The 15,256-nt window shown below is 33.2% G+C and overlaps 1 protein-coding gene across 6 annotated transcripts in view; it reads right to left on the bottom strand.

Annotated features, from left to right (window-relative positions):
* Positions 1–15,256, bottom strand: part of LOC124364667 (voltage-dependent L-type calcium channel subunit beta-2) — a 403,127-nt gene that overhangs the window by 116,752 nt on the left and 271,119 nt on the right. The window contains exon 1 of one of the 6 annotated variants that reach the window (XM_046820321.1): positions 5,876–6,245. The exons of the other annotated variants lie outside the window; for them this stretch is intronic. Within the exon in view, the coding sequence (XP_046676277.1) occupies positions 5,876–5,929 (54 nt within the window). The 5' untranslated portion in view covers positions 5,930–6,245. Of the gene's footprint in view, positions 1–5,875; positions 6,246–15,256 lie in introns of those variants that run through there. 6 annotated transcript variants of the gene reach the window in all.

Here is a 15,256-nt window from a genome sequence, read left to right as displayed (position 1 = left end):
TATATGTTTACTTTTTGATAACGGCATTCGTCGAAATATTAAAGACAAGTACGAAGTCTATGTTATGTTTTTGATGACATATGTCTTAAATTTATATTTACTAATACTGAAACTCCCTAATTTTTTAATATTTAGATTAAGTTAAGTCACAAAGCGCTCATCATTGTATTTTTATCTCGTCATATATAAAATAAAAAACCGTCCATGCAATGCCGAGTACGTAGTCACGATGCTGTATATACTGACTCTATGTTATATGATTATTAAGGAAATGCCTCTTTTAATTTCGAGATGTGACGAAATTGTGTACTGGCTTCATGTACCTGCGGCTTTATTTTATACACACGGAGATAAATAACGGTTCAACACAATTCCATGGGCATTTTAATTCATTTAACCCACGGTTATACTAACAACTTAGGAATAAGCCACACAGTACTGCGTGTACTGCCAATGTTAATTAGTACCATTTTAAAAGGGACATTTCTCAAAAATACTTAACTTAGAGCTTCCAAATATCTACAACATATTTACTATTCCTGTTATAAAGCCACTGACATGTTTCTTATAATTTTGTCTAATTTTGAAATAATAATAAATAAAAACAAGATTTTATAGTGATAATATTTTTTACATACTTTGTTAAGATATCCAATGAGTTAAAATAACTCAGTAGCTTTGGAATAATATATTGAGTATATGGTAAAAGTTTCAAGTCTTGGTACTTTGGTACTATCCGGAGGCCACTATTTTTGGACGAGTTTTCCTTATCGAGGACAAAAATAAACTTTATTATATGTTACTAATATTTTCCTGCTTTCATAAAGAATCGAATAATAGGCTACCCAATTTCAAGTGGGCCTCTACGCACGAATCATCTGTCACTTTCGTATAATTCATTGTTCTTTTAATTTTTGTTTTCATTGACTGTCATGAGCTTGATTAATTTATAAATTCGTCATGAATAATTATCTTCGCGTGTGGAATGTGGCGATCGGGAGTAGCGGCCACTGGTGGCGATACATTCAAACTCTATTCTCGCAGACATCGCTTCCTGTTCGGAGGCAGAATACAATAACCGTTTGTTGTAAAGACTTGTAAATGTCAAAAGTAAAATAGTCTTTTCTTTCTATTACTGTAATTTATTTTAGTTCCCGGTAGGAAAAACTCATCGAAAATAGTGGTCTTCGGACAATAACAAAGTACCCGAGTCTTTATCTTGAGTACTTTTTGAGAAATATTCATTTTTATAGTAAAAAATATAACTTTCGATAAAAACGGAGTTTTATTAATTTACAGAGGTTTGGTAAAAGCCAGCTCCACAGGAAAGTCCAGACTCACTGTCTTTGGCTTCCATCTCATCCTCAAGCTTTCTTTAAGCAACCTTGCTCTCTGGTTGGCTTTCTTAAAGAATTATTTAATGTTTGAGACTGCTCTTACAACCTTGTTTTGGTCATAAATACACCTTCTATTGAAGATCCGGGCTTAGGAGTAGATAAGTGGAACTAGGCTTGGTTATCAGGCCACCACCCTATGCTTTCCTACTTTTGAAAACATCATGAATGTGGGATTATCTAGGTATGATAATACATAAAAGTACGTAAAAACGTACGTAAGGGAACATTTAAACTATTACAAACAACACTTCTGTCAAAACAAGGCTACCGCATCATAAACATAACCAACAGACATGAAACATATGTCTTACACAGAAAATCAAACAAACGGTAAAAATTCACTGTTACCAAACTTCTATCATTACCAAACATCAATTCTTGACCTGTGTTTTACTACAAAAAATAATGTAACTTGGATGAATGAAATGCCTTAAAAGAATGATGAAGCCTAGTCATCAAAAAACCTTCTATTAAACATAATGTTCACCAGAAAAAGCTACAGAACTAGAAAATAAAAGAAAACAAAAATTGAAAACAAATATTTTCAAGGTACTAAGACCCCTTAAAAATTTAACTTAAATATGTAATATAGTTACAAATAAAAAATATGTTTTAACATCTGCAGTGTAACATTTGTAATTCAAAATGTAGAACAACAACATGACAAAAATGAATTTAAGATACATTCAAGGTTCTTATAAAAAGACGGAGTTTTGGCCTGCTCCTAAATATTTTATGAGTTACGAATAATAAATAAAAACTTAGTTTGATAGAAATTAAACTAAGTCACATAGAGAGCATAATAGTTAAGGACGTTTTTATTCATAAGGGATACATGGAGAAAATTGAAACAAATGAATTGTTTTTTTATTATTTTGCTCAGGAATTTAGAATTTACTTACACTCTGTTTCAATATGCTTTATGCCGTTGTGGCAAATTAATTAATAATTATCTGCTGAGATGTTTAATAGTATTTTGATTTTTGCTCTATACTCGTATGCCAGTAAAGAATTTACAAAAAAAGTCAGACTAAACTAAAAATTGAGCCAGTGCAGAGAGATAAATATTACAAATCATCAATATTGCAATAAAACAATTAATTTTATTATAATTTTCAGTGTTCTTGAAATCCGCGAGAAACACAGCCTCGGGATGGTGTTGTAATTGAGGGCTGTATTTCTCATTAACTCAGGAGTAGTTCTAGGCTGTAGCGTGTTCACGGCACTCGGCACAATTAAAGTTATATCAATACGAAAGTATGGCGTGGTCACGGGAGGGGGTGGGGGAGGGGTAGTACACCGCATTGCGTACTCCAGTTGTAACCGGAATAAAGAAGACGAGTTTTGCAGATGTGTCTGGCCTCCACATGGCCCTTAGACTATCGACCTACTTCTAGATGACGATGCGCCATTGGCCCGGTCTCATCATATTGATGACGTCATGCCCACTGCCCCCCATTCTCCTCAGAAATCGAGTATTCAATGTGACAAACCATATAGATTCTAAGGATCACTTAGAAATGTAGCCGTAGAAAGATCGCTTAATGATCATTGAACGCTGTGTCAGTTAACCATAACAGTACACAGAAAATGTTATTCGAGGAAACGTACACTGTTTTATTTATGTTCAAAAAAATATTTATTTCGTTAGAAAAAAAATAATAAATATGGATACAATGTTTGCGAAGGACAACGCATTCACTCCTCATCCACTTCTCACAGGAGTATATAAGACTAATAATTCGTAGTTTATACAGATCCCAGCAAATGAAGGTTGCAATTAATCAAGACGCAAGCCTCAGTGTATTAAGTTCCCAGTCAAACAAGGCCTCAACCAACTAAGTTCCCAATCAATTATGAGTTAAGTCAACCAAAGATCCAGCCACCTGATAACCAGACAACATACTCGTTGTTTAAAGTTTGTAATTGACGACGGAAGGTTTGGAAGGACAATAGGATTTTGGACATTTGCTATCGTTATATGTTACAAAAATTGAAATATAACGACAGCAAATGTCCGAAATCCTGTTATCCTTCCAGACAACATAGAGATCTCTCGGCTAAACACCTTACATACAACGGATCGGCTAAACCCAAGACGTATAACGATCCAGTCAACTGAGAACCAGACAGCCTACATTTTATCAGCTAAAACCAAGACGTGCAACGTTCCAGTCAATTATTGAGAACCACACAGCCTAGATTTTATCGGCTATAACCAAGACATGCAACGTCCAGTCGACTGAGAACCATACAGCCTAGATTTTATCGGCTATAACCAAGACATGCAACGTCCAGTCGACTGAGAACCATACAGCCTAGATTTTATCGGCTAAAACCAAGACATGCAACGTTCCAGTCGACTGAGAACCATATAGTCTAGATTTTATCGGCTAAAACCAAGACATGCAACGTTCCAATCGACTGAGAACCGTACAGTCTAGATTTTATGGGCTAAAACCAAGACATGGAACGTTCCAGTCGACTGAGAACCAGCCAGCCTAAGTAAGTAGGTATATAATTAATTAAGTAAAGTGTATAATAGTAGTTATTTCGCAAAAAAATCACGTTTCTAGAAAAAAACAAGCTATAAAATTAAAATATAATTATAACCAGTTTCCTTATGAAATGTATAATAAATCAAATATTTAGATAAATATTCAGAACTTTTATTGTTTAAATGTACAGTATTAAAAAGTACTTATTTTAAAATTTCAACTGAATCATGAAGTTTTAGTATATATTTTAATATTTTTATATCACTGTACGGTATATATTTATATAGTTTTGCATCAATTAGTTTCCAGTGTTTGGAGAAAATTTGCTTTGACGACTGGTATATCTCATGTTCATTTAGTGAACAATATGTGGCCAAAAGGGCCATAAAGAGTGCCAGCAATTGACGTTGTCTAGGAGTATTACATTAATAAGTCTAATTGAAGCGCAAGTTATTTTCATGTGGTTTGTCTTTACACATACAAACCATATGCGAAAATTGTTTGTAAGTATTTGTTAATGGACACAATTTATTAGCCAGAAAGTTGGTAGTGGTCTTTAAGAAAAATTCGAACTCAATATAATTTCGAAGAGAAGACAGTACTCGTTCCGTTAACGATAAGGAAACGAAGAGAAGTTTAACCAGTAAAGGTCCAAAGTGAGGTTTGTTGTTACGGCGGCGTCCAATCACCCCTGCCATCCCCCAAGCCCTCCCCCCTTTGACGCCCTCGAATCGGTATCACACGATACTTTATCACATGGCTATCACGAGGGATCAAACTAAGGATATGGTGTTCTCTTACCCCCCTCCCCACAACCTTTTCCATCACACCCTCCTTGTACGTGCCTGCTACTCTGACTCCTTGAGAAAATATGGTAGTTTCTTAAATATTTTCCATTGTAACACACTATTTAAGTTTACAACAAAGAAGATCCATTTATAATAAAAGAGTATATTTTATCATCATAAAGGGTCGTGACAGTAAAACATCATCACCTATCTAAAAATTCTTACCAATTACAGATATATTTTAATAATTCATCTTTAAATTGATTACAATTTGAAGAAAGTCATAAAATAAATATAGTTTTACCAGTTTTGAATATACATTTGTTCAGTCCCTACTATTTTCCAGATTATAACGAGAGAGTACCAAATTGTTTCTCATTGTTTTGCGTTTCTTGACAGTTTTGTTTTTGAAATCTATCACCTATCTCATTATTAAATGGCCACCATTTGAAAAAAGGCGGCTGTTTTTGGAAGTACTACTCGTACGTAAAGTTTTTGTAATATATATACGATTTCTTTTATTTAGGGAAATCTTCTATCAAGGAGCCTTCAGAAAACAGACTCAGTTTCCGAGAACAGGAATAGTTGCATTAAGTTTAAACATATCGTTAGACACACGTTAACTGTTTAAAGATATCGAAATTACGAAAGGAAATCATTGAATGATAATCGCCTTTATTGTCAAAAAATTCATACAAATTTACCAATTAAATCTACAAAGGCTATTTATTACTATTAATTAATCAATTTAATACTGACGACAAACATTTACGAAATATAAATGCATAGGTGTTGAACCATTAAGAAACGAGATATAAGTTAGGTTAAACGTAATGTATAAACAAACCTTACCTACAAATATTAAACTTTGAGTAAATGAACTATAAAAATAACATACTATTGATTGCTCACTTTAGTAAGTATTAAATAAGTGTTCATGTATTGTTTACAAAGTCCTTTTTTTGTAGCAAATTATTATTATGTCTCTAAATGTAATTTGAGTATCTCAGTGGCTTCACGACTAAAATACATGAATCACCAAAAATACACCTTTGGCGATAAAATTAAACATTAAACACTAAAACACTCAAAACACGTTTATAAGCATCGAAAGTTTATAAAATCCAATTCCATATGGCTATACTAAGTTTGAAATTAATAAAAACTGATGCACTTATTTAACTTCATTTACCTTCCTTCTCCCAAACGTTTTGTAAGTATCTCGTTTATTTCTCCTAAACGCCATGTCACCTGATTAAAAAAAGTCTTTATCACAAATACTGTCACTAATTAAACCAGTAAGGAACACGAACTTTGACTAGTCCTCGCCATTTTTATTGGAAGCGATCAACTGAAGTAAAACATTTAGGGAACTAAGACGAATCCATGAGGTAGTCCCAATGGCACTCGAACATGCTTGAACAACCGTCGCACCCAGTTAAACATCGGCTCGAAAACAACCCGTAAACGAAACTGGAGCGATAAACATTTGCGATAAATTTGCAAATCGCGGACGTGGGCCGCACACTTTGTACAGATGAGGCTCAGTGACGGCAGCTCGATCTTGGCCCAGCCGTGCCGCGACAGAAATAGACAGGAGTCCGCCATTCCGCGTCAGGTCGTGATTGTGCGGTATAAACATTGACACTTACTATGATTCACAGCGCTTGTTGTTGTTTACTCTTGTGGCTAAAGCAACAACAAGACAAAGAAATTACCAGAGGAAATTCAATTCTTCGTCTTTGAAAAACTGTTTAAGACCGTTCCTCTTCTTTTATACCATTGCCACTTTCTATACCTTTTATAGGTTGTTTTATGTTAGCTTTCGCTTTAAGTGGGAGGTAAATTTGATAACAATTAAAATCATAACCGTGTATCATTTGTAAACCAATTTCTTCTTTATGGTTCCTCAATTACAATTCGAATTTAGATTGTACCCATTGAACTGAAACTAAACCTGAAACCTAACATAAGATTTCATAAACATACAAACCTCTCTGTATGGCACTTTACTATTTGATTCCACTAGGTATGTTTTCAAATTCAAATGACTTTTTTGTATCACATATGTCATTACATATAAAAGGGCGAATTTAGGGCCATAAGGCTCTGTCTTAGAATTAACCCTAATACAATAATACTTGTTAAGTCAAGTAAAACTACTATATTTAAAATAAAACAAAATTATATAATAAAGGTCTCTTTAAGAATTTAATACGAATTCGGAGTGCATATACATTCATACACACATTAATTTAGCGCCCCATCCGTCCTGCAAGACCTACCCAACTAACCCATCGCTGACATCGTTTCTGGCAATTGAGCTTTCAGTAAGGCTGCAAACTGGTTGTAACTCGGAATATACTATTCAAACCTATGATATTAAACTGTAGATGCATCCTTCAACTTGTAGGCTACAGCAATGTTCTTTACCACGTAGGAGTAATAAATTCGTAATAAAACTGACAACGAAACGAAGTAATGGTCCTTGAGAAATTACGTAACATAAATGTTTATTGTCTAAATGATATGAACATAAATACCTTGACATTAAGTTTTATCAACCGATCTGAGTAGAGAGATATCAGGCCAACACCCTGAACGAATATAGACCTCGCAGACCCGCAGACCTAAGCGCTAACACACGCTCACTCACAAGCCAAACCATTGACAAGTTTTACTTGTCTCCGAGCCAAAAGATTGAGCTGCCCTATGAATCACACACTGTATTCCCGATGTGCAATGGCAGTTTTAATTATCCTTGTTTAACTCGGTAACTTGTATTACATACCAGCACATATTCGCCCGCAATTTCTATGCAACATTCCGTGTATTTGTTTGACTAGCTCTGAAGATTGCAATAATGCAACCTTTTTAGATCTATGTAAAGTCGAAGTTCATAGCTTTCTAGTGAAAGCAATTGTTATGTAATATGTAAGGGTCGTATGATGTGTTAAAGATGGAATTAGTCATACATCGTGCACCCATTTATCCATCTTTAAGTGTTCATGGTTAAGAGGGCCGTTAAGCAAAATTGCGAGTAATTCTTATTCAGGTTTTGCACTTCTAGTTCAAATTGATTATATTTCAACGCAAAATTTGACTTTTCTGTTTTGCCTCAAGAAACAATGTAAGTAGGCCTATATATATAATTTTGTTATGAGGTAGAATTTACAACAGTATTATTTATGTTTATACTAAATTTAAATATTTTACGTTATTGAACATTTAAACCTAAACTCAACATCAATAATACTTACATTATGACAGTTGTCATCCGTATGTAAAGATGACACAGTAAAGTATATGTTCTTACTTCCCAATACCATACTATTGTTCATATAATTGTTCGCAATATCATACATTTCAAAGGTCCAGTGTATGAATTACATCAGTATTTATACACCTAATCAATATCGTATACCTCATCAGTGAGAAATGAATGCGATGTTCTCTCGACGGTTTTCTGTAAAAAAACTGCATTTATTGTCTCGTGTATTGCTTTTTGATTTCACTTGCTATAATCACGGACTCACTGCACTCGCTTGTTTCTTTTAATTGTAGTCACGGAGCGAATAGCTTGTAGTCATGTAGCTTGTTGAATCAAGCTAATGCCCGGTCCCTCCGTATTTGGTCCTTCAGCTACTGTATATATGCCGTCCTACAATGTCTGAGAAAACAAAACTCAACACCTGACATGTAGGCTACACATTTCCAATTTAGTTCATTACTTTGAATCCAAATTTACTTAATTAATTTGCCTTGTTGCCTCGATGTTGAAGTAAGAAGTTTTACTATTATTATGCTTTCAATCTATAAATGTAAACAAATTGAAAATTCTTTAAATTAATTAACATATGAGAGTGCTGTCATTATACAATGTTTACACAGAACAGTTTCAGACCAGCGGGGCGTAGCCCGGAGGGATTTTTCAAATAATAATAGGCCTATTCATCCCAAGTACCATAAGAATGTCCATGTAAAATTTCAGTACAATCGGTTGAATAGCTTATGCGTGAACGCAAAACTAACAAAGGCACTTTCAAATTTAAAACTTTATATGTCCCTTTGTATGTTTATTAAGAAGAGAGAATTTCTATACTTTTACAATCCTGAAGAGTGAAAGTCACTGATAGTACAACATAAGTTTGAGTGTTACCTCTCATTTTATAAATTTTAACTGTTTTGAATTTTTATACGTAGCTATTTCATTAAATTAGTAACAGAGACTGTGCTATTTTAACAGTGCCCACTTATAAAACTGTAGCAATATTTATATAAATGTCATTAACTTTACGGTTATATTGCTCGACTTCCTACAAAAATCCAAATCAGAATTCTGGGCGGTCACACTGCGTACAGTTTACTATACGCATACTAAAATTAAAAATCCACATTCCAAAATTCACTGTTTAATACAGTTAATGTTACAATAACAAAATCCTTCATTTTTACCTACTTCACTGTTTCCCCAAGCAGAAAGCCGTAGTCTTTGCTAGAAAAATAAAAAATATACCTCCATTGATAAGGAATCAATCTGAAGAGCAATCTCTAGTCATTTAATTGTACTTTTAAATTGCCTCAAATCCATGTTTAATTTGATGGATAATACAGTTAAGAATTAAAGGTAAGAAAAAGTTATCCGAGTGCCAAAGTAATCTCAAAACTGTAAATCTAAATCTTAAATTCCCTAGAAATGCTGGTTTGATCTAAAAATCTAACCCTTAACGTGTAGCAAGATCCTTCCTTTCTCAGAACCAATCCGGAATAACTGAATTGCTCATATGTAGTTGCTCAGCTGTTATTAAGGAAATAGCCATCGTTGTAAGATCTGATTGTATTAGTTACACACACAGAGACGTTACTCACAGCTTTGAACGTAATATGGGATTGTTATATCGACAAAACCCGAAACACTCTTGGGTAATCCATCTCTGGCTTTGCGAACAACTGGGAGGCAGACGGACGAATACCTTCAAAGATGTTTGAAGACACTACAAACAGAAGGTCTCACAGCATATGATAAAGTGAGGGTAACAATACCAATAAAGACCCTAGAGAAACACTAAACTAAACAAAATGGCGGCCGACTCTTTGAAGTTACAGGTTGTCCACCCTTTGTCCTTTTGCTCCGTCATCAACTTTTTTCCACAGAGGAAACTTTAATCCCAACACTGCTTTTCATGAATATTTAATTACAGTGCTTTTACAACATCTCTTTGACGTGAGCGAATGCTTAGACGGTCCACGTTAGGTGATGTACAGCTGTCATCAACATTACACTGTACACGTTCAGACCGTTGTACCTTTTGTTTAAATTTTAATCTACCAGTGAAATCCTAATGATATTGTAAATTTGAAAGTGTCTTTGTTTTGTTTTTACGCGTAAAATACTCAATCGATTGTACTAGTATTTCCAATTGGTGTTTAAAGTAGCGAAAAATCCCATCTTGGTCTCTAAAGTTGTGAAATATTAATTGAATGAGCCTATCAAATGAAATCAACTGTTCTGTGTAAATATTGTTCATTATTTTAAACTTGTTTTTATTGTGAGAATTGTTTTTTTAAATAACCATACATTTATTTGCCGTTTTACATTTCAGAGATTAGATAAGTACTAATTTACCTTAGAAAAGCTCCTAAAACTAAGAAGGTCAGAATTTTAGTCCATAGGCTCCCTTTGAAACAGTCGGCAAGAACTATGCTAGATGACATTTCACTCGACTTTTCTTTTGAACTAATGTACCAATAATTCGAAACGTTCTAAAATATTTTAAAACTTTTTCTACAAATTATAAGACTGATATAAAACCCATCTAAGTTCTCATTTGATAGATGTAGTTTTCTCTGATCATATTATCTACTGCAAATAACCCTTATATTGTATGTATTTCACACTTCAGTAAATCAAGAAGTAGTTTATTCGATTATTTATAGAATACTTCCAACCACTAACTGAGAACATAACAAATTTAATATCGTTTAGAAACTTGAACAATTATTTGATAATTTATAAGATTGGAATATTACGACTTTTATTATTAAGAGATTTGAGTTTTGTGGAAAATATAATGATTTTCTGCTAGACATACAACACTGTAATGATCCTTTTGAACATTAAGAATAGAAAGATATTTATTACTTAAATAAAATACCATTTAATTTCATTATCTTTAGAAGAATTTTTGTTTAAAATGTAATTATAATTGTTCGAAAGCATAACTCTGTGAAGCTTCAGAACAGATGGACGATTTCAAATTTCGCAACGAATTTCTTTAATATAGCTTTTTTTATTTTATCCCCCCTAAGGTTGCTGAATTTAGAAAACATTACATCTAATTGCAGACTTTAACGAGAAACTGTAATGCAATACATTTTTGTAACATTAAAGAGGCTTGTTCAGCCTGAATTGGCATGTAGATTCTGTCTGTTAACATGCTATTAAAAAAAATTAAGAATTGAACATTTGAAAAGGCTCCTACAATTACACTTAATGGTTTAGTCACAACTGTATAGATCCTTTATAAATTGGTACTAAGATACGGTATTGGCAATGCCCTTTCTCGAACTAAATACAACCTGAACAGGAATTCGGAATCGAATGGAAGTTTTTTTCATATTTCAACCCGTCTCATAATAAATTTTGGGAAATCCGAAACACCACCACTTTCAAAATATATGAAAGCTTTTTTTAACTATTCTTTCTTGTCTAATTTGAAGAAAGTGTGTTTACCAGTATCTGTAAATTTTTTAAACACTTTCAAAATGTCATTTTTTTAAACATGGACTTTGACATTAACCTCCTTCCTCTCTTTGCAGAAACCACAGAAAGATAATTGCTATTTCCAATTTCCCATTGACTGTCGGTTCCTATGGATCTAAAACATTGTATTCTTCCATATAAGTGACGGTTGACCATTCATGAACAACTCCGCATCTGTACATGTTTTTAAAAATTTTGCAATGAACCATATCAAACGCCATATATCTCTTTTCGCCATCTATCCTTTTACATTTTGCCCCTACTTAAACCACTACATATTCTATTTGTAAGCTGCAAAAGTACTGATTCTATATTAATCTCTTTCCTAAATCCAAACTGATCATTATCTGGTTTATAGGAAATACAACGATCAATCGTTTTTCTATAATTTTGGCAAATAGAGATATAGGCCTATAGTTGTCGCAACAAGTTTTCATTTTTTGTGGATTCCCAATATAACAGCTTCTATTATTTTTTCGGTAAATATTGCAGTTTGAAAACTTAAGTGAATAATGTAGAGTAAATGTTTAGTTATATTACTATAAATTTGTGTAATTAATGCTATAGATAGGCCTATTCCGGTTAATTCTTCTACGTGTTTATTATATTAAGATATTAAGTAATTTATTTTCTAGAACGCTATACTGAAACATGAATAAGGTAAAAATTGTTCTCTAAAACATTTTAATACGATAAGAACTAGAAATTATCAGGTTTTTTTTATCTACTTGAGTCAGTTGTCAGTGATAGGCAAGAGATAACCGTTAAAGAAATCAGCCACCAATTTAGTGTCTTCCTTTACTTCCTCATTTACTACCAGTTTAATTAGTGAGTTACCTTTATTACCAGCTGAGAACAGTCTTAATTTTTCAGATTACGGACATTCACGTGTAATTCAATTCTAAATTTATTACACCTATTGTTAAGATCAATATTATCAGGGTCTCTTTGAACTTAAGAGTGTATTCGGTATTTTCATTCTTTTACAGGTGGAAACAACAAACCATAGTTTTGGTCTAATAACATTTGTTGTTTTTTCCCTACTGTCTAATTATAACATATCGTAAATGCACATGATGCGTTCTTCTGCTCATAGATCACGTTGCAATCCTATATATTTAATTAACTGGTAACACAATAAGTTACCTCGGTATTGAAAACGCTCATTGTTAACGTTAACTTAGGCTCGATCAACTGATCTTCTAACAATAACCACTCCAGTAACCACGTGATGATCAGTCTGTTGCCGCCGCATCTCTTTGTGCGAACATTATGTTTTTGTTTGTAATTTTAAATAAAACATGGTCTATACAGGTTTTGGATCTCTCAGTTGTTCTTGTCGGTTGATTTAATAACGATTCCAACCAGTTTAAAGCCACAGTTAATTTATACTCATCAATAATTGTGGCATTAACGAATATATCGAGATTCATGTCTCTCACAAGAACACATTTATATTGGTTGCAATGGTTTGGCTAGCTAACAGTGTTTTTAACTCCTCAATGAACAAAATCAGACAGTCTGTATTTAAATAGTCATTCAAATTTAAAGAGATTCATAAGAAAGCATAACTGTGTCGGAAGATCTTAAACCAACTGATAAAGTTTTATTCATGATACTGGTAAGAATTGCTCTCATTAGTTAAAAAAAACATTATCATTAGAAACATTATAGAAACCGATTTCTGATCGCTAAATCCATATTTCAGATAAATTAAAAACCTTGGTAAATTATTGAATGATAATAACTCAACTATAAAAAAATCGGTTTGATGGACTACAACAAAATCAACGTTTTAGCGCAACGAGAGCCATTGTAGCAGTTTTTCTTCTTGTCTACCACGACAGAGCCTCCTTCCTTCTCGTTGGTATAAGAGATTCATAAAGAAAAATAGGTCTGTCAGTTGGGAGATTCAGGTATCTCGTAAAAACTGATTCTTCTTCTACGTTCAGCCAATAGTTGATCGGTATCAAAACTCCTTACGATTTTTCCATAATAGCTGGAGGATCGTTAGAGTCAATTCTTTTACCCGGCGCGCGGCGTTTGGCAAGCGTTAATCATTGAATCGTTTATTCCTAAACATTCCCAAAATTCTTCTTCGCTGTGGCTATGGTGTCTTTTCCAAAACAGGTACACCACGTATCTACATACAGTTTCTCCTTGAATACATTTCAGCTTCGTGCAACCTACTTTCAGGGAGAGCTCTACGCGGTATTATAGGTTTATAGGTTATCATTCTCAAAAGTAAGGAGCTCTATCTTCTTTAAGTAAATTTTGACTTTCTTAGTCTGTTCTATAAGAACTTTCGTATTTTCTTCAATTTTTTAAGTTAGTACCTCAGAAGAAGTGTTAAAATCTTTAATTTACATGTTATGGTCAATAGCAAAGGGATATTATAATATTGTTTACTAGGTACACTACTATATACTATTTACTTGGTATAGAATAATAGTAAATTGAGATTCGGTTTATCAAAATTAGTTTTAAAAATTAATGAAAACTAATTGTTAGAGTAAGATAGAATTGTACAAAATAAGATTATTTTATTCTGCATGCTGGGATAGCTTGGTGATTTTAACAGTGTCACAGGGCGTAAAAACTGTTCATAATTTCTTATTTGGTTTAGTAGACAATAATTGTTTATGTCTGAATAGTATAGACATAAACTTCGTAGGATGTTATATTGTATCGCCTACTTGTTATATGCAAGCTGCTTGCGTAATGGAGAGCTTGCATAGTGTTATAAGAGCGTATTTGTGGGTCAAAGCCAACTGTAGTATGTGCGTTATGATTTTCTGACTAACCTCGTGGATGACTTTGTATAGACTGGTTAAAATAATTAATTTCAGTGTTTCTGTTAACTTTATTTTACCATGTTTGTTCTTTTGAAGGAACTCTTGACAACGTTGTTAAAAGAAAACGGTTTTATAAAATAATAAACATAACATTTGAATCAAACAAATATGATTTTACTTACCTGTAAAGTTCTGTATGATTGTACAGGCATTCAATTTCATAAATTACTATCTGTTTCCCGCGGATTCGCACGCTTTACGTAAGCCTTGGCCATGTATTTGCACTTCTAGTTCAAGTGCATTATATTTATAACAACGATGTAGAGTTTGCCTTGTTGTCACGATCAAGAAAATCTGTGTATCCTTATTATATAGCCATTATACACGTACATGTATTTTATTATAAAGCTGTCTTACAGTCAAGCTTTAAGTTCAACCATATATTTATCATAATAGTGCCTTAAAATAGTCTTTGGCAAATTAGTATACGTAACTGTCTCGTAATTGCAGTTTATAATGAGCAGGCGCTTTGAAAACTTTTATATTTTGCAGCGCCACCTCGTTGTGAGTTTTATAAATGAGTATAAACCTTCTCCGTCGAAAAGTACATATACATTCAAATTTTCATAATGATTGGTCAAATAGTGTACGATTCCATAAAGGACAAACACATAAACATTCATTTATGTGCGCGCGCGCGCGCGCGCGCGTGTGTGTGTGTGTGTGTGTGTGTGTGTGTGTGTGTGTGTGTGTGTGTGTGTGTGTGTGTGTACATTACATCTTTAACTTTATCAGAAATAATATTAAATATTTTTTATCAACTGTCTCAATTTTGTTTTATTTTAAGTAAGAGTGTTGTTAATTTTATTAATTTTTGATGGACATAAAAGAGCGCTGCCAACTCGGTGGACTTTTCACTACCTGACAGCCATGTCTAAGTAATATTTTTAGGCGGAGATTGAGATTCAGTTAAATAATTTTACATTGAAACTTGTCTAATTCAGTTTAATAGTTT

The sequence above is a fragment of the Homalodisca vitripennis genome, chromosome 6 (assembly GCF_021130785.1).
Source record: "Homalodisca vitripennis isolate AUS2020 chromosome 6, UT_GWSS_2.1, whole genome shotgun sequence".
Lineage (NCBI taxonomy): Eukaryota > Metazoa > Arthropoda > Insecta > Hemiptera > Cicadellidae > Homalodisca > Homalodisca vitripennis.
Note: the sequence above shows the minus strand (reverse complement) of the source record. Positions and strands in the feature narration are given on the sequence as shown.